General features: G+C 41.0%; 3 protein-coding genes and 1 long non-coding RNA gene across 8 annotated transcripts in view; 2 read left to right on the forward strand and 2 right to left on the reverse strand.

The window, feature by feature from the left end:
* Nucleotides 1-23,761, reverse strand: part of LOC124326368 (speckle-type POZ protein-like) — a 315,941-nt gene that overhangs the window by 87,338 nt on the left and 204,842 nt on the right. The window lies entirely within an intron of this gene.
* On the reverse strand, nucleotides 225-2,349 carry LOC124326168 (chromatin assembly factor 1 subunit B-like). Its single transcript, XM_046784849.1, has 6 exons — nucleotides 2,042-2,349; nucleotides 1,837-1,969; nucleotides 1,536-1,766; nucleotides 1,318-1,469; nucleotides 788-1,239; nucleotides 225-721 (listed from the first exon to the last, which is right to left on the reverse strand). Exons 1-6 carry the CDS (start codon nucleotides 2,186-2,188, stop codon nucleotides 334-336), a joined length of 1,503 nt encoding a protein of 500 aa, XP_046640805.1. The 5' UTR covers nucleotides 2,189-2,349; the 3' UTR covers nucleotides 225-333.
* LOC124326307 (SUN domain-containing ossification factor-like) lies at nucleotides 3,175-6,158 on the forward strand. Of its 2 annotated transcripts, XM_046785051.1 has the most exons (6): nucleotides 3,299-3,529; nucleotides 3,594-3,767; nucleotides 3,830-4,863; nucleotides 4,928-5,042; nucleotides 5,117-5,257; nucleotides 5,335-6,158. In XM_046785051.1, the coding sequence occupies exons 3-6, from the start codon at nucleotides 4,601-4,603 to the stop codon at nucleotides 5,881-5,883; spliced, it is 1,068 nt and encodes a 355-aa protein (XP_046641007.1). In that variant the 5' UTR covers nucleotides 3,299-3,529; nucleotides 3,594-3,767; nucleotides 3,830-4,600; the 3' UTR covers nucleotides 5,884-6,158. The 2 variants fall into 2 exon arrangements, with proteins under 2 accessions (XP_046641008.1, XP_046641007.1); XM_046785052.1 differs by lacking the exons at nucleotides 4,928-5,042; nucleotides 5,117-5,257; nucleotides 5,335-6,158 and adding an exon at nucleotides 3,175-3,202 and having other exon boundaries at nucleotides 3,297-3,529; nucleotides 3,830-4,162.
* On the forward strand, nucleotides 9,778-18,534 carry LOC124326737. 4 transcript variants are annotated; one of them, XR_006915762.1, is made up of 8 exons: nucleotides 9,778-10,001; nucleotides 10,214-10,351; nucleotides 10,430-10,537; nucleotides 10,610-10,722; nucleotides 10,777-10,879; nucleotides 10,946-11,107; nucleotides 17,995-18,111; nucleotides 18,197-18,534. It is a non-coding gene; the product is annotated as an uncharacterized LOC124326737 (long non-coding RNA). The 4 variants fall into 4 exon arrangements; XR_006915761.1 differs by lacking the exon at nucleotides 9,778-10,001 and adding an exon at nucleotides 10,015-10,148 and having other exon boundaries at nucleotides 10,408-10,537; XR_006915759.1 differs by lacking the exon at nucleotides 9,778-10,001 and adding an exon at nucleotides 10,015-10,148.

Raw genomic sequence — 23,761 nt, forward strand, 5'->3', positions numbered from 1 at the left:
TTCGATTTGTACTGCAAATAAAAATTCCTAGACTAGAAAAAAATTTCTCATTTTTCTGGGAACAAGAATTTAATAGAAAATCTGTAATCTACAACCCGGGGACAAAGTGAAATTAATGCGCCATTAAAAAAAGGGTATTGTTTGTTATTCTATGAAAAGTTTAGAAAAACCGCATCATATCTGTTGATAAATTAAGCCTTCCGGTTTCTCATCAGCGTATAATATATTTTAAATGTAAATTATATTCGAACTTGAACACAAACATAAGGATCAATTTTAGGTAAGAAGGGGTTCGTTTTTTACATACGAAATAAAACATCTACAGGAACAGGGTTACTTCTTGGGACTGGAAAGCGTCACTAATTTAACACGTCTCGGACTGTTGCGAACGTTGACGCATTTCGGACTTTCCTGGGCGGTCGAGCATTCGGAATTCAACGTGCTGTGGGTAGGAGGACAAGGTGCAGCAGGAGTGTCCGGGGTCATTTCGTTGACTTCGTAGGCCAGGTGGAAATCTTCGTCATCGATTACCGGCTGAACATTTTTTTTGAATATTTCCCCCTGTAGTAATGGTTGGAAACTGGAAGGTAAATTTGGCGAGACTGCTTCCTCCACACATTTCACGGTCTCATAAGGTTTTCCAAGCTCGCCATCACTGAACGTTACAATCGAGCAATAACCATCCATAGATGAAACGACTAGGATCCGTCCATTGCTAGACCTGAAAGAGAAACGTGGAAACTATAAATCTAATGCAAGAACAACGTCGTCGATATATACTAAATACCAGGCCACGTCGGTAAGGCGGGTGTAATGTATACGACTAATTCGTGCAAAAGGTTCTTTCTCCTGCGTGTCATAGAGCAAAATAGATTTCTCGGTTGCGACAACGAAAATCATTCTGTAAGGAATGTCGTATAAAGATGGCTGGCCTGGTTGTAATTCGAACAGGATCGGACAACAGCGAACAGAAACCGAATAGCCATCGTATGATGGATAATACGCAACTGGCTTCGAGAAATCATCATAGCGAACAAATGCGTAAGTGGTGTAGATTTTTTTCTTTGTGGATTCGCTGTCATCGGTAGTGGCAACCTCATCAAGTTCCAAAAGGCCACAAGGGGCAAAGAGAATCCTACCATCCGGCGAAAAGTTCAAGCGACGACAGAATGTCATGAGGGTATCATCGTGAAAAATTTGGTTAGGCTTTTCTTCGCCATCGGCATTTTTTATTAGCACCTGTAAGAATAATTTAATTCCAGTTACACACTTTAGCTTTTTTCAAAATGGAATGAGTTGAAGAATAAAATGAAATACCGAACATATTGTTTTCACTTCTTTGTTTGTCATAAGTGAGTAAACTCTACAGCTCCTGTCACTGCTTAATGTTGCAACAAATTTGTTCTTGGGATCCCAAGCTACTCCTTGAACAAATCCCTCTTGTTCTGAGAGTAGTTGGATTCGTTTCCCTTTAAAAATAGCAATTAACAGTGTTTTTATTAGTCAATATCACTTGATAGATTAATTATTCATACCTTTGATGACATCCCATAAAATGGCTGTGTTATCCACAGACCCTGACAAAAGCTTTGAGCCATCAGGAGACCAGCACATGTCACAGACGTCTCCCATATGTCCCCTAAGAACTTTACTAACAGTCCATTGTTCTTTAATCTTGATTTCAGAATCCTTTTCGGCAGAGAAATCAGAAAAGTCTGACTTAGGTTTCCAATCATGATTGTGCATCCAAATCATAATTATACCTCCTATGAATTTCAAACATTCAACATTTAATTCAGAAAATATTCAGAGCTTTTTTTGAAAGATGAACAATACCATCATCAGCAGAACCTAGCATTTCTCCATTTGGTGAGAATCGGACTGCATTAACTGATTTTTCATGACGGTTTAATTCACAAAGGAATTCCACAGAACCTGCTCCATTTTGTCCAACCGTTACACTCCACATCTAATAAGAGCAAAATAAAATAAGATTGTAATCCAATTGTGAAAAAAAAGCAAGACCCAACGAGAAACTTGCCACAATAACGTGAATTTCAGAGGGATCATTCCCTTGACTCCCTCCCGTTGCTAATCTGAGTAGGCCATCACTAGATTGTGGCTGAAAGTCGATACTTAATACTGGATCACGATTGTGCCAAGAAATTTCAGGATTAGAGTATTTCATTTTATGCTACTATATCCTTTTTTCCAGTAGAATAAAAGCAAGATTAAAGTGTAAGACCAGACCACAGACTAAGAGGTGTTGACAGACTATGAAGTATGAACGGGGGTGGGGCTGAGAGGAATGGTCTTGGACGTTGTCCAAACGTCGTCGTCGTCGTCCAACATCGGCATTTCGAAGTTGGGTGGGTGGGTGGTTGACGAGGGCTAGGTGGGTGGGTTCGTCAAGCCCCTCCTTCTTCTTGTTTTGTTGTCACTTGTCAGCATGGTTGAAGCTTGGCTTCTGAAAGAATGTGGTGGCATTTTCCTTTGATTGATTTTGGTTTTATCTGAATTATTGATTAAAGTGATTAATAAACACGGTTATTAATTCAACGGAAAAAGTTTCATTTTTGTCTCTGAACATTAGTATGAAGCAAGAATTTCAAGGTTATCTTCTAGAAACGCCACTATTTAGAAATTCACTGATGTAACCATTGTTATATCGAGCTAGTTGGATTATGATCATTCAGGTGACGTGGATCTTTTAAAATTGTACACACCAGCATAGATAAAGAAGACTAAATTATGTCAAATTTTCTTTGAAGTCTCCTTCGGAATTTTATTTCTTTTCATTATACCACATCAACTGAATGGGTATTTTTCACGTCTATGTATTTAGTGATTATCCAATCCATCTGTTAAATCTATTTCATCATATTTATTTATTTTTTATTATTATTTCAACAGCAACCTGACATCAAGTGAAGACATCAAGTGCCTGTGGATAATCTAGACACGGATCTATCGGTACCGAGTATTGAAGTTTTATCTTCTACCGAAATTCTAGAAGAATCTGCTTATCCCGAGATTTCTGCCAGTGAGGTTATCTCTGCTGATGCTGAGCCCAATGTCAAACTGGAAAATGTTCTAACTACAAATAATGTGCTTAATGTGACCAACAATGTGACCCGTAACAACGAGAGTACGTGGAACTAGTGAAGATGACATCCCATCATTCAGTGAATGGACGTTAAAGGTGTTTTATAGTTTTATAGTGTAATTTTATATAGTTTTGTGTGTATAAAATCGAGAAAGTTTACTGATTGTTTCAACATTCACAAATTGTGTAGGTGCAAACGGAAGTACTGGTGTGCAAACCTCTGCTAAATTGTCTGCCACCCCAAAATTGCGACAAAAAAACTATGCCTCGCCAGATTGCGGAGCGAAAATATTGGATGCCAACAGCGAAGCTGAACACACGTCTGCCATTTTGGACCCGTCTAGAGATGAATATTTTTTAAGTATCTGCTCGGCGAAAATTTGGTTCGTGATTGAATTATGTGAAGCCATTCAAGCTCTAAGGGTAAGGCGATTAGCTTGGATTTTTCTTTTCTGAGGTTTTATCACTTCCTCTTGCTAATTTTTAGGTGGGCATTGCCAATTTCGAGTTATTTTCATCCTCGCCGAAGGATTTCCGCGTTTACATTAGCGACCGTTATCCAACTCGGGATTGGGCTTTGATTGGTCTGTTCACCGCCGCTGATGAGAGGTCCATTCAAAGTTTCACACTGGAAAGGCAGCTCTTTGGCAAGTTCGTTAAGGTGAGATAACTAAATGGAGAATGTTTTCCTTCATTTTTAAAAATAATTGTTTAATTTGATAGGTGGAATTGGTCAGTCACTATGGCAAGGAACATTTTTGTCCCATCTCACTTTTTCACGTCTACGGTAACAGCGAATACGAGGTGCTAGACAATGAAGAAGATTCCCGGACGGGATCAATTTCACACCGTCAAGAAGAGGATTCAACAGAGGAAGAAATGCTTTTTGATTTGCAAAAAAAATAACAGCAACACCGATGTCGTCGTGGAAGGAAGAAATTTATTTGGGAGTGCCAAAGATGCTGTCATCAACATAGTGAAGAAAGCAGCCGAAGTCCTTACCAAGAGTCCTGCTCCGCAAAGTGTGATGGTGACCGTTAACGAAACAGATAATAACGAAGCGATACACCCGACTGTTTGCTACACAGCAGTCGAGCCGGTCAATGTGTCACGAGCTTTCAACGGATCTCTCAGCTGCGAATGGAAAGAATTGAAATTTCTTGCCTCACTGCCTTGGCTTCACTCTTCGTTGCTCCTCCAATGTCAGAAAGAGTCGTTTGATCAAACATTTTCTTCGGTAGAATTGGCTTCGCTGAATCCATATGGACTCGGTTGACTATTCAAGCTCTTTGCCACTGGATCTTGCCAGAAGACCCGCACATTCCAGCTTCATTGGAATCAGTCTCACCCTCAATTGTGGAGTTGGATGTGCCTGAAAATGTAAATCCGTGTACTGAAGCTCAACAGGTCGGTGAAGTGGAATCCATCGCTGCTGAGCAGCCCAGTGCTGAACAGACTGAACTCGAAAATTTGGAGCAGTTATTTTCTGAAGAAATGGGAACAGTAGCGACGTCGTCGGATGACCTACCAATCGGAATGGAGACCATTATCCCAAATGATGGCTTCTTAATTGAGCCTTCGAAGCCCATTGCCTCCCACAACGCAGCCACCCGCAACGCAGCCCCCCACAACAGCAACAACAAGAGCAACATCAACAGTATGATCAACAGCAGCCCCAGGAGCAAACAGATACAGCAACAACAACATCGTCAGCAGCAGACACAGAAGGAATCGGTGTTTGTCCGGCTTTCCAACAGGTAGAGTGAAGTAGACCAATACTAAATAATTACGTTTAATAAATCTTAATTACTAATATAACAGGATTAAAGTGCTGGAGCGCAACATGTCGTTATCCGGCCAATATTTGGAAGAGCTTAGCCGTCGGTACAAACGCCAAGTAGACGATATGCAAAAATCGTTAAATCGTACTCTACAGGTTCGTTTCCGTCAATTTCTATTTAAAAAATAAAATACATCAATGTCATCTGAGAAATTTGTTTTCCCGTTTAGACTTTGAACGACACGTTGCAGCGAATGAGCACGCAAGAAGAGCGTTATCAAGTCGTACTAAGTCAACTTCATGGGGATATGGCCGAATTAAAAACCTCGGCGTACAAACTGGCAGAGGAGAATCTGGTCCTTCGAGCTCAAGTGACCCATTTTTCCAAACGATTTCCTTTTTTGGATTTTGTTAGCTGACTAAAGATGTTTTTTTGTATTTTATTTAGACAATTGAACAGCACTTGTTTCTTATGGTGGTTGAGGTGATTGTCATAGCAGTATTGGTCGTCTTCCTTCTACGTAATTTTACGCGGCCACAATTTAATCAGCCACCCGATCCTCGTCATTCTCCGACTAACCGACAAAAAGAGCACCAGCCAGCTTCATTAGATTTCCGGCTCGAGGTCGGTCAGAAGGTTGAAGAAGTCGAGATGGTCAAAACAACTTTGCCCGTGTCCCTGAATATGTCAGAAAAGGCCTTGCAGCCATACAAGACGAAAACTCAGGTTAGTCCAACACCCAGTCTTGCCGACAGCTCGAGCTCCGGATGCGAGTCAGCTTTCAGTTTCCCAAATTCAAATTGTACAACAACGAGTCGCGATCCAAGTCCAGTTGATGGTAACAGAGCTAGGGGCAAATCGAGCAAGAGTGGTAGCAAGAAACAGCAAAAGAAAAGGAGACATGAAGTCTTAATAATGTCCTCCCCAACGACAAAGCATCCATCTACCACTCGAAAGATGCCAGGTCAACTATACACCCCCCAAAAATTCGCCTGAAATCCGACAATTGGGAATGGCACTCTCGAGCTAAAATCCTTGCAGCCCAATTTATTAAAGAAAACTACTAAACGAGTGGAATGCGAAGTAGCTTTTAAAAGAAAGGAGCGCAGAATCATAAAAAAAGAATAAGAATCTGTATAGACGGAATCGAAAAATTCCTATGACCCTTACTTTTTTTTTGTACATTTCTTATTGAAGAAAAAGGGACATTTGTTGTATTTTTCTAGATTGCTGATAGTTGATTGATTAAAATGTTGACAGGGAAAAGGCCTAAATCGGATATCCGCATTTATTATTATTTTTTTTTAGAGATTGTTCCGGCTCTAGTCGTGACAATTGGAAATGAAAAGCAAGCAAAAAAAAAATACTATCTTTTTTAAAATATAGGAAACACCGGCTTTCGGGGATTTCGAGTTGGACTCATAGTGCTAGGATCGATCACTAACAAACGCTGTTCCCTATTTCCCATCGTATACTTCGTAAGAGAATTTAATTCCTATACGAACTGCCGTCCATTCATATTATATTAATAATATTCATTTCCCATCGATAATTTTACTTGTTTGATAATAAGTCCGTGATAAATGTTATGTATTTTCGGGGAGTCGAAACTTGGGCTCATAGTGCTAGGATCGACCACTAACAAACGCCTCGTCCAGTTCCCCTACCCGGACCTATATCAGAATCTGTTTTTATTCTAAGATATGATAAAAACGTTCCGATAAATAAGCGGTGAAATTTACCGAGTTTCGCAGAAAGAACTGAGAGTATATTTTTATTTAACAGAGATAACATATTTTTTAATTTTCCAAGTTCAGTAGTACGATCATGGTACGATTCCTTCTGTACGTGACGGCATAGCGACATTGGGACGGATTACCTTAAGAACTTTTCCAAAGCGACACTAGAACGCGACACTAGAACGTCCGCATTTCACTAGAACGTCCAAATTTTAGTAACGACACTGGGCCGGGAAACTTCTAAAAATCATTGCGACACTAGAACGTCTCATGCGTCACTAGAACTTGCATCATTTAGAGGCGACACTAGAACGGGAAAACCACAATTGTCTCCGCGACACTAGAACGTCTATATTTAAAACTAGTTTTGTCTCTGCGACACTAGAACGTCCAAATTTTAGGGACGACACTAGGACGGGGTAGACTCGAACGGGGACCTCACGGACACACGGCCACCGACACCACGACCACCGGCAGGTCTTCTGTTGGCAGCACGCGCTCGGCGAGCTATAAGTTCTAAGACTATTAAATTAAGCACCGAGGTAAGCACTCATTGTCATTACCTTGAAACAGTTGAAAAAAGAAATTCGTCAAAAACGTAAAAATGTGTGTATTTCATCAATTCCGTAGCCTAATATCCTGCATCAACAAGTTTCGAACGATAAAATTAATTTTTTCATGGCATTTATTATACACTGCTTTAATTATTGCGTATTTGGCGTGGCTTGTGAAAGTTCCAGTTGTTGGAAAACTGAAACCACTCGTGACTTTTTGTCCTCTTGCTTGCAGACAGTTCGTGCCGTTAGCGCTGGTCGGCGGTCAATCACGATATTATTGTTAATCTATTAAGGAATAACGGCCAGTTGCGGCTGTCAGTTTCGTTATCGAAAAAGTCGAAATCAATGTCTCTCCGGCCGATACCCCATCATGGTTGGCACCTGTCAAAGAAATGGCTTTGTAATTTGTCTTTTTTGGCTTAAACAGTTCATTTTCAAATTCATCCTTGTAGACATCTTCTTTGTAGTAGAACCCAGTGGAACACTGTTTATTGTAGCCGTGGTCTTGGCATCTGCAAATGCAGTTTCTTGAATCCCAATACCGTTTCGAATTACTCGAATTACTCCGTGATAAAATAATACCTGGTTTGGTTGTCGGATTCGCATTTGCGACGGTAGTCGATTTGGAGCATTCACAACGACACGCATTCGGCACGTACGCTTGAAGGCTTGATCATAATCGTGCAATAACTGCAGCTATTATATTTTGTAAATTAATTGTCTTGAGCGCCTGGAAATGGACGATTTCAGTTTGGATGGGCTCACAAACGAGGAGGTCCGAGCTACAACATCCGCCGCATCGTTCAATCCGCGTGCATGACGGATAAAAGAGAACCGACGAATCCGTGTTGAGCATATTAGCGGAACTGTAATTAGTACCGCCATATGCAATGCGATGGTTTGGAAGGAACGGTAGCATCTGAAAAATTTGCCCAATATTAATTTATCCAAAAGTTTAATTACAGATAAATGCGAAGCAAATATTTACCTCTGTCTCTTTTTACGAAATGCAATAATGCATTAGAAAATACTACACTTTAGTCGAATTCTAATTTATTCTAATGAGTTATTTTAAATTTTACCGTCGACTTCCCAAGTGCCGTATGCACCTATGGGTATGGATGGACCTTCAACAACCGTTATATTAGCGACGAATTTTAGGAATTTAAATCAATCGCCTGATTCGTTCAATTGATTAATAAGCAAACTTAGAGGAATCTATGATTTAAAAACAAACCAAATAATTATTAAAACGTTATGGATTATGAAGAGACAAACCGGATCAACCTAAATCCATTTTTCTAGGTGACAAATATCCGGCATCCTTTTCGTCTGGATTGCAAAAAGTTGGCTAACGGTTTAAGGACATCACAACATACGTTGTCGAAAGACGAAAGTTGCTGAATATCCAATTACAACACTCTATATCAAATCCGCCTTCAATTAAGCAGCCATAGCCGAGTGGATGTATAACAATGTGCCTATTACTGACTAGTCGAGGCGTAAAATTAAGAAGAAAAAGAAGAAAGACTAATTTTAGGCACCTGACGTTACATTTTAGTATAGCAAAACCACGTTTTTTTTTTCTTTTCTTATTCTTGCGTGCACGGATGACTGTGGTGCTGGCCGGTAATACCACTCTGCGGGAAATGAACACAATCAGATATGAAGTGAAATGACATACAGTAGATATAATGATACGGGAGCTGTAGTTTTTATTATCCATTGGCTTATGCATGCATATGCTAATGACTGCGTACGCTGAGTGATCCAGAGTGATCAGCCAGAGACATTTAGCCAGATACATTGAGCCAGATACATTTTCTAGCTGCATTTATTTGATGAGGAAAAGAGAGATGCCGGATTGAAAAACAACAACGGCAACAAAACAATCGCCACGTATATTCGTCGAGGTCTAGATAACTAGTCCCTTATAGAAATGCTTGCCGTCCATCACAACTGTGAGGTTTTAACTCTCGATCTACGACGATCGAATACTTTTCATGTTGAATATATGAGAAAGTATAAGGGGAGAGAGAATGACGGAGTGAATAGAGAGAGAGTGATCGTGATTTGTGTCCTTATGTTCCTTCGTTCTTTGACTTTTGTTATATCCTCCTTCGTCCGAGAAACAATACAAAATAAAACAATAAATATAAAGCTAAGAGAAAGAAAACACAAATTTGAACTCGAGGGTAAATATTGCTTAACATTCGTCTCGGAAAAGACATAGAGGAACGACAGGTTCGAATTTTTAAAATAGAATCATGACGAAAAATAAACAAAATTGAATGATGCCTGCTGTAGGTGGCCTTGGGCGCAGAGCTTGGCGAGCGCGTGCTGCGAAGTGCGAACTCGGTGGCCGTGTGTCCGTAAGGTTCCCGTTCGAGTTTTCCCCCGTGTCGTCCCTAAAATTTGGACGTTCCCGCTAAATTATGGACGTTCTAGTGACGCATGAGACGTTCTAGTGTCGTTATGATTTTAGAAGTTTCCCGGCACAGTGTCGTTACTAAAATCTAGACGTTCTACTGTCGGTAATATAAATGTGGGCGTTCTAGTGTCGCATTCTAGTGACGCTTTCTAAAAGTCCTTGTGGTAATCCATCTCAATGTCTACATGCCACCAAGTCTGGGGCACTGAAGAGGGACATCTGGCGGTCGGAAATATCTTCAGTTGTTGGGCGCATGCTAGCTCTTAATTAATTGATTAGTGATTTGAATATGCAACAGCAACTCACGAGTCACGATCGATAATGAGGACGGCGCCATTGTGAAATGACAAACTTATTTTTGATCAATGTGAAATTCACATTGATAAGGTAAGATTCAAAAATCATTACTAGATGTCGCCAGTGTGCCATTGTTGTTTTCGCATCGTGAAACGAGGCGGAATGGTCGAAGCAAATTGTTGCTAATTTAAACTTATATTCCTGTGATTTCATACAACAAATTGACTTCGTATCTTTGTAGGTTTATCTTGACCTGATTTCCTTATTTTTATACTGTACCAACTTATTTCTTCAAATTTTAGATCCATACTGTCAGTCATTCCAACAAGTTGACTTAGCGATCAGTCACTTTCCACCCAATAGACCCATCATGCTGTCAAAAGTCTAAAACTAATGTTTGAAGCCCACATATTAGTGGAATACAAATCTGTCGAGTCAAGGTATTTTTCCATTACTGCTACCAGACCATTACAATTCAGATTTTCATGTAACATAGGTATTCTTGTTCATGAACATAGGATCTTTTCTGAATCTCACAATTTTGGTGGTGTAACCTGCAACAGCATGTTTGCTGTTAATATGGCTGTTTCTACTTCTGTTTAGAAGTCAACCCAGCTAAGGGATAGGTAGAGTTTTATTTCTCATCCGTAAATTTGTAAATAACGTAAAGAATTTCCTTGTCCCATTGCTAATTAAAGTTTCAGTGACATGAAGAGTGTGACGTGAATAATGCCATGTGTGTACAAACATGTTCTAGTTCTGCTTGATGCCTCTCTAAATTCATCACTTGTATCATGCTTGTATGATAAAGGTAAGCATTGATACCACCTTTCACCATGTCACCACTTCATGACACTTTCTTTAGTATCAGGAAATCTCAACATGAGGACTGTTTGTTGCTGTGATTTCCATTATTACGGTTTTTTTATCATGAAAATTTCAGTGTGCTTCTTAGTTAAGGACTAAAGGTAAAGATTGATATGCTTTATTAACTGTTATTTATTTTCATTTAATGTAATACATTAATTTTGCAGAGCACGCAAGAGATCCATAAGCCAATGCTGCCCTTTGTACAGGACGGAAGAGTGACTTCCAGTCTTCCACCCACGTTATCTTCCCGACGTATGTTCATCATCTAGGCTTCGCTGCTTTTGCTGCTACACACCTGCAATTACTCACCACGGGATTTTATCCAGGTACCCGACAATTTACTTATTTTGGTAGATTATCTACTAATATTCTACTTGCTTTAAGCTTTTTGTCTGTTTAATTGCGAGCCCGAAGGGCGAAGCTAATAATCGCATACGCAGAAAAATAAAAACCATGTCACTTTGTCTGTCTGTCTGTATGTCCCGCTCCATAGCTCGGGCGTTGTACGACAGATTTCGGACTTTTTGATCTTAAAAATTAGACAAAAAATATGCGGTGCGACCAGAACAAAAAAGATTCCATTTACTTAATTAGTTTTCCCGTAATTAATGAAAAACTGCTAAAATAATTGTTTTGCCACTAGAGACATCTGGTGGTTGCGACTACAACTTTTGCAATTTAGGTCTAAATTAATCACCACCAGATGTCCATAGCATCACCGTAATGACGCAATAATTGATGTCCCAACCATGACGCAATAACCAGATTTGCATTCATGTTTTTGCAGTTATTTGACTAAAAGATGGTTATTTTTAAATTCAATTATTGAACTTTATTTGTTAAAATAGAAATATATGAGTTGAGCAAACTAAACGTAAATAACTTGCAAGGATATTGAACTGTGACGGGAAAATCCCGTTTTAAGACCAAAAAGTCTGTGAAGAAAAGTGTGAATAACAATTAGCCCTGAATTTTTCATTTAAGACAGTTTTCAACTGGCTTACGACTATCCCTTCGCGGCGAGCTGATAAGCTTGCTTTTCTATCTTAATTCCTAAATCGGGCCCTTCTTACGCGAAAACAAAGTGTTACTTCAAAGACGTTTCTTTTTTCTAACGCTAGATGGCTTTACAGTCAGTTTCAGTTACTTTGCAAATCTCTTAAAACATTCATTGGCAGAGCTATTGTGTGGACATTTCTTTGTGAAAACTGACGATCAACAAAGCTCGCTTGTTAGATTTTTTATAATGTGTAATTTTTTTCCACTTCCGGTTTGCTCATTTTAGACAGTAGTTCAGTAAATATTAATTCGAGGAGCAAAAGAACCACATATTCGTGATCCTCGTCAAATTTGTGGTAAAGTTCATGTTGTTTTTTTAAGTACGCGTACTTCCGGTTTCGAGAATTATCCTGAACTAATTTTGACGACAGCTCAATGGTTAAGTCGCTGTTGTCACTTCCGGTATACCTCCGGAATTTTTTTTAAAAGACTGGCAAGTGATTTTTGTTATGTAATCAGTTCTCAATATTGTCAGGTAGATTTTAAGCATATTAAAGCGTGCCTTTAAAGCGTGCCTTTAAAGTTTTGAGCAAAAAAACTAGATCCATGTATCTATATGTATTATGTGACTACTAGTAACTTGAGCCCGGTCGAGACCGGGGAACTTAGGGTCTAGCTTAAAGTCGGAATCATTTTCTACTTTTTTTAAAGCAAGGAGTTGCACGTAAACAGCGCCAGACGTAACCAAATGTAATCTTGTTTGGCAACGTCCGTTTCTTCATAGGTAGCTTCCTGGTGATAGCAATTCGTGTTATTTAACAAATGTAATATTATTGCGGGTAATTCATTTCCTATGATTATATCCCAGGTTGTTAAGCAAAATGAATAAAAAATAAGTTTTGATCATTTACTGCTATATTCTCATGGGCCGTTGCCCATCTGCCCGTGCCAATGTTATAGTAGAAAATCTGCCCAGGCTTCCCAGACAAAACAATTGTTTTTTCTTGCGTAGTGACAGGCTCTTCTATTGTTATTATTTCGATAATTATTCGTTTTTTTCTGCCTGCTGATTGGGCGATTAGAATTCAATTGATTTTTTAATTAAATTCGATTAAATGTTTATTTGAATGTCATCTTTTTATAAGAAAGATATGTCCGTTTACTATCTGCCCGTGCCAAGTCAACAGATTGTCATTTTCTACCTATATTGTTAAATTTCGAATCTTTCCTGGGATAACTCGTCCATAGTTATTCTGCCCGTGGGTTCCTATTCGTTATTCTACCCGCCAATAAGTACATTTTCGCGTGAAAGAATATTGCATTAATTGCTAAACTTTAAATAAGACGTTACTTGATCTGAGAGGAAATCTATGGGGGGAGGGGGGCGGAAACAGTATTTTTCGAACAGAAATACCGATTTGAATTTGGTGCTATTTGACATATCGATATTTGCCGCGTAGAAATCGATGCACGTACTGCGTTGTGAGTGTGAGCCAGAACCCACCCTTCTTTTTGCAACGGCGCGGAAATTTACCCCATTGTCTTCCCCCCCTTTCCCCTTTGCAGCAACCCCCCCCCCTATTTGACCATCAGCAAGGAGGGTGAAAACCTGCGGCGGTTTTCACCCCTCTTGATGGGCGACTGGACTGACCAATCACAGCGTGCTCTCATTGGGACAGAAACAGGCTCCTCCTAAAAAAGCTTGTTCTTTTATTATATATGGACTAGTAACTTTATGCCCGTCCGGGGCCGGTCTTTAGTTGGGCTAGTGTAAATTAGCCCGTTATGCAAATTCCCTTTCCCGTGCCGTTTCCCCTTGCCCGCGAGCGATCGCCTTTGTTGGAGCTTTTAGGCGGTCTTTTGGTCAAGCCGCCGAGCGAGGTCAGTCGTAGCCCCGGGCGATGTCGACCCTTTCGCAGGTAGTCGCCCGTGGACCAATCACAGCGTGCGCTCACACGGACTGACAAACACACAGACAGATACACAAACAAACTCCGCCCCCTTTTCCCCCTTTCCGTTTTATAGACAAGGGACTAGTAACTTTATGCCCGTCCGGGGCCGGTCTTTAGTTGGGCTAGTGTAAAAGGCCCGTTGTGCAAATTTCCTTGCCCGTTATTTTTCCCTTGCCCGTGGATCTATTTTTTCCGCAATTGAAATCCTTTTTTTTAAGCTGATTCTCTTGCCCGTTATTTTTCCTAAATTTAGTATAATAGTGGCGTCACGTATAGTATAAATAATCTAAGTAAGAGAAAAAAACTAAATCAAAACTAAATGGAAATTGAACAATATCATGAATTGGTTGAAAATCCAAGTTACTTTTCCATATCCGTTCATAGTGTAGTGGTTAGCGTACTCGATCGGGGAATGTTTGCCGTGCACTCATCCCCGACGTGTATTCGAAGCCATGGTTCAAACCCAGCACTCGCCAAGAAATTTAATGAAGGACATTGAAATTGCCAATGGAAAAATTCTACCCCACCCTTCTCCCACATTGCCCGATATGTATGTGTGTGTGGGTGTCAACCCTCGACCCCCCCTCCCACCCCGTACGAAAGCAAGCCCGCCCGCCCCGGGTGATGCCGACCTTTTAGTCTTTTTGTCGTTTTTTCGAGCGAGGTCAGACGTAGCCTCGGGTGTTTTTGACCCTTTGTTCAGGTAGAAAACGGTCGACCAATCACAGCGTGCGCTCATCCGGACTTTCAAACACAGCGACAGATACACAAACAAAACTCCGCCCCCTTTTCCCCCTTTCCGTTTTATAGACAAGAGACTAGTAACTTTATGCCCGTCCGGGGCCGGTCTTTAGTTGGGCTAGTGTAAAGTCGGGCTTTTTCGCAAAAGGCCTTCCTTGAGCGATCAGTCTTGAACGTGAAAAGAAATTCTGATTGGCAACGTTGCATCTGCTTTTTCGAGTATCGCGTTTTAGCTGCTCGTATCGAAGAATTTTTTTAACGTGATTTCGGGCCCCCTGCGGGAGCCCGTTCCCGAAGTTGCCGTGTTTTTCACCTTCCATGAGCCTACAGTGTTTGGAGTAAAAAGTGCTATCTAGCGTGGCAAGGTTATCTAATATAATATACAGCGCGGGATGTGCTTTTTAGCCGCTTGAACCTCCATCACTTTTGCAAATTTTCATTTTTACAGCGATAAAAATTGTTTGTTGCCCGTTTACTTCTTGCCCGTCATTGTTATCTTGCCCGCAGAGTGTAAAGTTTGTAACAGAGGTTGAATCGCATTGCCTCCGGCGGTAAATTTGTAGGGTTGAGAATATTCTTTCATTTTCTCTGTGAGTAAAATGTTTCTGTATAGATTTATACACATGGCCTCCGGCGGTAAATTTGCAGGGTAGAGGCTGTGTCACATTGCCTCCGGCGGTAAATTTGCAGGATAGAGGGATATTCTCCTATTGACTCCGGCGGTAAATTTGTAGTTAAAAAATTTTCACGCTTGGCCACCTTTTTTTTCGGTTAATTCTATGATTTTTCTTTTCAATTTTGTAAAAAAAAATATTTTTTTCGTGAAAATTTGACTTGTCTGAGTGTTGGCTAACAAATTCATAGGTTAAAACAATATTTTATGCTTAAAAAAAGTTTAATCTTTACTAGGATTTGAACCATCCACCTCGACATTACGAAGCCAGTACTATAACCACTACACCATAGCTTTCCGTTAAAATTTCACAATTTTCGAAACCACTTTATTGTTATGCGGCAATGTCGTGTTTTTCGTGCGTGAAAATTTTTTTATCACGATATTTCGTCGGTACCGATCCTTGGCTACACGTACCCATCCCCTGTCACGCCGATGTACACGATAAACGATGTTGGCGGGAGGCGGACTTGAACCACCCATCTTCGCGTCATAAGCCAAAGCTGTAGCCACTACACCATCAGCCATTACGATAGTGCAACCATAGCAACAGTGCATTAGCCTCCGGCGGTAAATTTGCAGGGTAGAGGGGCTTCACGCTTAGCCTCTGGCGTTACATTTGCACGACAGAGAATATTCACGCATGGCCTCCGGCGGTAACCTTGTAGGATAGAAGTGGTGACGTATTGCCTCCGGCGGTAAATTTCTAGGATAGAGGGGGTGACGTATTGCCTCCGGCGGTAACCTTGTAGGATAGAGGTGGTGACGTATTGCCTCCGGCGGTAAGCTAGACGACCAATCACAGCGCGCGCTCACACGGACTGACAAACAAACACCCAGACAGATTCACAAACAAACTCCGCCCCTTTTTTCCCCTTTCCGTTTTATAGACGAGAGACTAGTAACTTTATGCCCGTCCGGGGCCGGTCTTTAGTTGGGCTAGTGTAAATTAGCCCGTTATGCAAATTCCCTTTCCCGTGCCGTTTCCCCTTGCCCGTGGATCCCTTGCCCGCGAGCGATCGCCTTTGTTGGAGCTTTTAGGCGGTCTTTTGGTCAAGCCGCCGAGCGAGGTCAGTCGTAGCCCCGGGCGATGTCGACCCTTTCGCAGGTAGTCGCCCGTGGACCAATCACAGCGTGCGCTCACACGGACTGACAAACACACAGACAGATACACAAACAAACTCCGCCCCCTTTTCCCCCTTTCCGTTTTATAGACAAGGGACTAGTAACTTTATGCCCGTCCGGGGCCGGTCTTTAGTTGGGCTAGTGTAAATTAGCCCGTTATGCAAATTCCCTTGCCCGTTCCGTTTCCCCTTGCCCGTGGATCCCTTGCCCGCGAGCGATCGCCTTTGTTTGAGCTTTTAGGCGGTCTTTTGTTCAAGCCGCCGAGCGAGGTCAGTCGTAGCCCCGGGTGTTTTTGACCCTTTTCGCAGGTAGTCGCCCGTGGACCAATCACAGCGTGCGCTCACACGGACTGACAAACAAACACACAGACAGATACACAAACAAGCTCCTCCCCCTTTTGGGCCTTTCCGTTTTATAGACAAGAGACTAGTAACTTTATGCCCGTCCGGGGCCGGTCTTTAGTTGGGCTAGTGTAAAAGGCCCGTTATGCAAATTCCCTTGCCCGTTGTTTTTCCCTTGCCCGTGGATCCCTTGCCCGCGAGCGATCGCCTTTGTTGGAGCTTTTAGGCGGCATTTTGTTCAAGTCGTTGTCGGTGCTGTCAATTTTATTTTTGACTTTCAGCTATTTAATTGTTCTGTTGTCAGTTAACACCCTGCCCGTAATTGTCATATTGCCCGTTACGTCGCGTTACGTAAAGTTGTTGGTCTAATTTTGCGGTTTACATCTTGCCCGTCATTTTTATATTGCCCGCCGAGTATAAATTTTTTCACGCATGGCCTCCGGCGGTCAGTTTGCCAAATAGAGGTTGTATCGCATTGCCTCCGGCGGTAAATTTGTAGTGTAAAAATTTTCACGCTTGGCCACCGTGTTTGTTCCGTTAATTCTATGCTTTTTCTTTTTAATTTAGTTTAAAAAAATATTTATTTGATGAAATTTTGACTTGTCTGAGTGATGGCTAACAAAATCATTGGTTAAAACAATATTTTATGCTTAAAAAAGATTAATCTTCACTGAGATTTGAACCATCAACCTCGACATTACGTAGCCAGTGCTATAACCACTACACCATTGCTTTCCATAAAATTTTTGCAATAATCGAAACCACTTTATTGTTGTGCGTCAATGTCGTGTTTTTCGTGCGTGAAAAATTTTTTATCACGATATTTCGTCGGTACCGATCCTTTGCTACACGTACCCATCCCCTGTCACGGCGATATACACGATAAACGATGTTGGCGGTAGGCAGACTTGAACCACCCTTCCTTGCGTCGTGAAGCCAGAGTCATATCCACTACACCAACAGCAACGACAATGAATCGACCTTTGCAAGAGTGCATTAGCCTCCGGCGGTAAATTTGCAGGGTAGAGGGGCTTCACGCTTAGCCTCTGGCGTTACATTTGCACGACAGAGGATATTCACGCTTGGCCTCCGGCGGTAAATTTGTAGGGTAGAGCGACATAGCCTCCGGCGGAAACCTTGTAGGATAGATGTGGTGACGTATTGCCTCCGGCGGTAACCTTGTAGGATAGAGGTGGTGACGTATTGCCTCCGGCGGTAAGCTCGACGACCAATCACAGCGCGCGCTCATCCGGACTGACAAACACACAGACAGATACACAAACAAACTCCGCCCCCTTTTCCCCCTTTCCGTTTTATAGACGAGAGATTATTTAACTTTTGTTGACATGTCACTTAATAAGAATTTTTTTGTCTTTATTCAGGTAATGAAGAGGAGACGTCGAGAAGATGGATTTTCTCATCTTTAAAAATCGTCACCCGTCTCCGTCGGATGTTGCCCCTGCTCCTGGTGCGAACGAAACTCGGTGGAGTGAATGGATGTAAGTTCATCATTTACAAGTTCCTCACATTTAGGTGTGTGTATTGTACTTTAATCCTGTGCAATTTTTTAAAAATCTGATTTAGAATTCGCCAACAAAATACTTCTGGCATTGGAAAGGGAAAATCGCGACTGGCACCGAGACTCCTCATCAACGTGAATCATCGTATTGTTGGTATTATTGCGTTTGTGTTAGTTAACCCGTTGGCTGCCACACCTTTGTTCTCCCCTAGCTGCTTAGCATGGGCCGCGCTGTTCGGTCTCGTGGTTTTCATGCCGGGGGGTCGGAAAGTCGCTCCAGCCCAAAATTCGCCGCAAGGCGCCTGTTAGGCAATGCACCATAGGGACTTCCCCCTTGTCGATACGGTGATGGATTCTAGAGGATGTGCATTGTGCATTCCATCTTCTCCTGTCACCGTGTCAGCCCGGACTTGTCAGCAATGGCAAGTCCCACCTTGGTCATGGATCTTTAGGACATGGCGCGTAGAGTAGTACAGAGAGTACGACCTACGGGTTGTATGGCGTGGCAGCCAACAGGTTAATTAAGTGTATGTATGTATGTATGTGATTGTAAAATGTGTGGTGGAATTGTGGGTGGAGGTGGGACAATAAAGCAATTCTTATCAATATTTTTCTTAAAAATTTGAAGTTTTACATTTACTTTAAGTAATTATTAATGAGTTGAAAATACAAACTTCACAAATTTAGAGAAAACCCTTAACAGTCTTTCGTAAGTTACCCTGAAATGGTGTTTTCCAAACACCAGAAAATTTCCGAATGCAGAGCGATTAGAGCAATAGTCACACTCACTTCCAACATACGAAATTAGGACCCATCGCAATGGCTTGGAGGTGTTAAGAGATGTCTTATACAAGATTATTACCCTTATTAAAAATGTATTTTCTCATTTAAGAACAACAATACCAGTGACTAGTAACTATTATACAACCGAAAACTGTGAACACAATTAAATAAAACTGAAATTTGGCTAGTATTTAGGAGACTTTCTTTAGTAAACTGAAGAAGCGTGGGCCGTGGTGTGATATCCAAATGCTTTAGTGGTGTAGTAACTCGGGGCAGAGTAATACTTTGGAGCTTCAGTGTAGTAGCTGGGGGCAGCGTAGGTTGTAGTGTAATACTCGGGGCCTTGGTGGTTAAATAAACCGGAGCCTAAGACATGTATTGAAATAACTGATTACCTTTTTACCGTCGTTTCGTCGAATGCGACCTTGTTATCTTCGAAACTTGCACCCTCAATCTTAGCTTTTCGCAACAAATGAACACCGTCCGCTTCCATCTTCTCGGTTGTCCATTGGCTCAAATATTTAGGGGGACTCGGCCTTTGTTATCGCCATCGATGTTGCGGAACAGCGTTACGTACTCCTGGAAATCATTAGGGGCACCGCTCAGGGATTGGGACATATTATCGTTTAACACCTAGCAAGAAAATAAATGCCATTTTTAGAGTGATTCGTAATTACAGAAATAAATTGCTAGCAGTTTAAATAGGCTCTCAGATACTATCTAACAGGAAGATTATCAAAGTTGTTCGACATTCCATAAAGGTGTTATCATTAACACTTTTATGAATTTCGTTGAGCATAAAATGTTTACCCGTGGCAATAACGCACTTGTCGTATTAAGTGATGGTTCGACTATCGTCAAGTTCGGCTTTCCGACCGACAATGTCAAGTTTAACGACGCGGTGTCCACGTACGACTGCTACGCCGCCGTTATCTTCACCTTTCAATCCGACGGGATTGCAGTAGAATTCGTCTTTTCCGAAAAACATACAAGGAAGAAAAAATGTCATTAGTACATGTTCCGCAAAATTAAAATAATATAGAGCTCACCTTCACTCTTTGCCGTTCCACTGATTGAAACGAAGTTTATTCGAAATTTCGGGGCTGCCGTGTTGGGTGTCGGAGATGCTCACTCGACTGATTTCTATCGTACTTGGGCGCTTCTGTGTAGAATTCGACTAAGCTGAAGCCTCGGTGTCGTAGGTTGAGGCAGCATACCTGAGTGGTGTAGTACTCTAGCGCTTTGGTTGTGTCTTGTGTACCTCGGGGAAGAACAAAACTTCGGGGCTTCGGTGTAGTAGCTTGGAGCAGCACAAGTTGTGGTGTAATAATCTTGACCCGTGGTGGTGTAACTGTACACCTAACAGTGCAACTTCGGTGTAGTAACTAGTCGTTGCGTATGTTGTTGTGCAGTAAGGCGGAGGTGTTGCGGTTTGGTGTGCGGTTTGGTATCCGCCGTACCTAGGAGACATCGGTACACCCTTGATCGACCAAGCCATCGACGATACAACAACCAATTGCAGCACGACGGCATAGTTAACTAGACAACATTCAATATTAAAAAATCATGGATATATTACCAAATAGGAAAACAAATAGAAATTGATACTAAAATCCACGAAAAAATACAGAATATTTACCCGTGATTGCGAACTGGTAATACGACAAAAAAATGCCGTTGTTGCCGGGTCGGATATGCAGACTGAATTCGATTGAATTCTTTCGCCTTATTTCTCCTTTAATAAGATTTTCTCTCGTGGTCGACATCAACGATACAACACCCGGCAGCAACACAACGCCATAATTAACTATACGATACATGATTTGAACATTAATTACTAGTCATATCAACAAATAAATACAAGATAGAATTGATTCACGACTTGAAATAAAAATGAACATTTACCCATGATTGCGAACTGATATTACGACGAAGAATAGAGGTGTTACTGCGTCAAAGATGCTCACTCGACTGATTACTATGACCTTTTTTCTCTCCCCTTTTATACAACTTTTTCTCACCCTTACCTCCAAAGACTTGCGGCTATTCTACCTGCTTGATAATGAAGCAAACACGTCCCGTTCTCACCCAACCTCTACACCACCGCATGACACGTTTTACGTAATGATCTCCGTGACCTTCGAGTCTGAAGGCCATGGAAATTGGCCTTTTTCTTTCTGCAGGCTGACGTTGCTGGGGATGGGACTACAAAAACCAATATCAAAATAAATATCAAATGGTTATGGCTTAAAACTTACTTTAAATATACCAATCGACATTTGAGTCATTTAACTCATTTCTTTGGTGAATTAATAAATCTTCAATTTCGAACCGTTTGAAGGACAGTCGGCTTTTTTGAAGATATTCTACTGCAAACTTATCTAAGTTTCAAACACATGATCCTTGCTCCTGCGGCCGGAGCAGAAAATCTCAAAATAGAGATTAAAAAAAGGCAAATTATTAATTTAAAAAAATACCAATTAAAGCTTCTCATAAAACGGTTGAATAGAATTAATAAAATAAGAAACTTGACGAAATTGCTAAAACTTGATAGACTCTCTGGTCAGAGTTCGTCCGCTACGTTCACAACGCTTAACTCAAAAATGAACTTAAATGTTCCTACGTAAACATCAGGAGAAGCGAACAAAAAAAAAAAACTGGTATTTCTGCAAATGATTTAGAAGTATCTAAAACGCACTGTGTCAAATGATTGATTGACAATACCTGAACTCTAGACCTATGGAGTTTGTAACCGCAAATCAACAATGAGATCCTACTGGCTGCTATTTAACATAAATGAATAACATTTACAGAAGCTACCCTTATCCTGTCTTTTACATTGACAGGTCTACCATTTTGAATAATTGATGACCGCCGGAACCTATCGCGTTTTGTTTGATGCTGCATGAGCAAAACGGTAAAAAAATACCCTGTTACATGACACACGCGTTTCTGCCCCAATGTTGTATGCACAAGTAAAACGATGTTTTGACACTCGCTTTGTTTAAGTTGCTTAGCAGTAAAACGTGTTGAAATTCGGGTTTTGATCTTCACGCCGAATAGACGGAAAGGACTCGGTCTGGTTATAGCTTGGATACAGTCGCGGCTGAAAGTTTCTTTACGTGTAGCTCCAAAACCCGCCTTTTTACTGTGTATTGGCGGATGGTATTAGCCTATGGTAGAGGTTGAGTTACCTTATTTGCTCGATTTTCTCAAGTTTTACCCCCTACCCCCTTACACCTCCGACAATGATTTGTTGGCGCGGCTTTCTAAACTATAGGTAACCATGGCCGATAATCAGGCAATTGCATCGATGCCCAATAAACTAGCAATAGCTCTTAAATGAAACGTTAAAATGACAGATGATTGATCAGTTTGTAACTATGACAATTTCTGCATTGATTAGATTCATTTTAGTATTAGGCAATAGGAATGCGTATAACGTTTGCGATATCGCGGGTAAATTAGTAATCGATGTTAAGAGGAAGAGTTAAGTAAAGAAGGGCGGTAAAAAATAAAGAAACGAGCAAATAAGGTAGCTCAGCCTCTACCATAGGCTAACACCATCCGCCAATACACAGTAAAAAGGCGGGTTTTGGAGCTACACGTAAAGAAACTTTCAGCCGCGACTGTATATAAAGGATCGCTGGTCGCAAACAAATACACATATTTGATATTTCTCTGCGAAAGAAAAAGCTTCATGTCGTATCAAGCATTACCTTTTTTAATATTTTTTTTCATTTGGTTCAGCGTTTCGTTCAGTGACTTGTTGTCACCAAAACCCCTCAATAGGCAACACCTCCGCGTCATCTGGGTAATACCATAAATTGAATTTGTAGCTTTAGAGATTTGACTAACGTGTAATTACGTACCCTCGGTTAAGCCTCGATGGAGTGGTAACCCAAAAGGATTGTCCGGGCCGCTCAAAGGAGGCGTTGTTTTAGATTATCTGTCAGCCAACATCAACTTTACGTAAGTAAAATAAAATAACTTACAAAAAAAAAACGAACTGCAATTTCTTAAATTAACATTTTAAATAATTACCTTATAATTCTTTTTGCATATTCAAGGTACGAGATGGTACGAGTGATGGAAATTGGTTGGAGCTAAAGGCAAATGGTCGATCTCTTCTCCTACGTTATCGCGCCAGTCCATCAGCCACTAAGCCAAATCCAATGGAGTGCAATTTTTGTCCAGCTAAACAAAAGGGTTTTAATTTTCAAAGATAAATAACAAAAATTAAATGATTTTAAATTGACCCATGAGAACTCCGAGAATGAAAAATTAGTTCTTCATGAAAACGGGACATTTTGTCTTGTAACGAGGGCACAAACAATTGAAATAAATCCAGAGTATTACGGGTAGAATAGCCACCAACGCGATCAAAGCAATCCAAGTCTGTTTGGGAATACGCCAATTATTAAATTCGATCATTATCTTTAACGCGAAAATAATACCTCCAAATGAAAGGGTTTCGTGCAAGCTAACAATCGGTTTTCTTCCGCCGGAGGAGGAATCCGCGAAAAAAAAAAACCCGTTTAAAACATAATCGGGAATGGGTGACAGAAAACGGGCCAACACCAATATCAACTTTCTGCGTCGAATAAAACTATATTTAAGCGATTAAAGATTTAATAACTTAAAAAGACCTGACTTGATCAATAATCATTCCAATCATTCCGCTCCAACTGCCATTCGGCATTTCGGAAGTTTTAATTCGTACCTGCAAATGAAATATTTAACTCGGATTCAGACAATGTTAAGTCAATTGTCTCACGTAAAATTGTACAGGTTTTGGAGAGCACGAATGATTTCGTAACAATATCCCTTTGTATCCTGTGACGGTT

The sequence above is a fragment of the Daphnia pulicaria genome, chromosome 2, assembly GCF_021234035.1.
Source record: "Daphnia pulicaria isolate SC F1-1A chromosome 2, SC_F0-13Bv2, whole genome shotgun sequence".
In the NCBI taxonomy this organism is placed as follows: Eukaryota; Metazoa; Arthropoda; class Branchiopoda; order Diplostraca; family Daphniidae; genus Daphnia; species Daphnia pulicaria.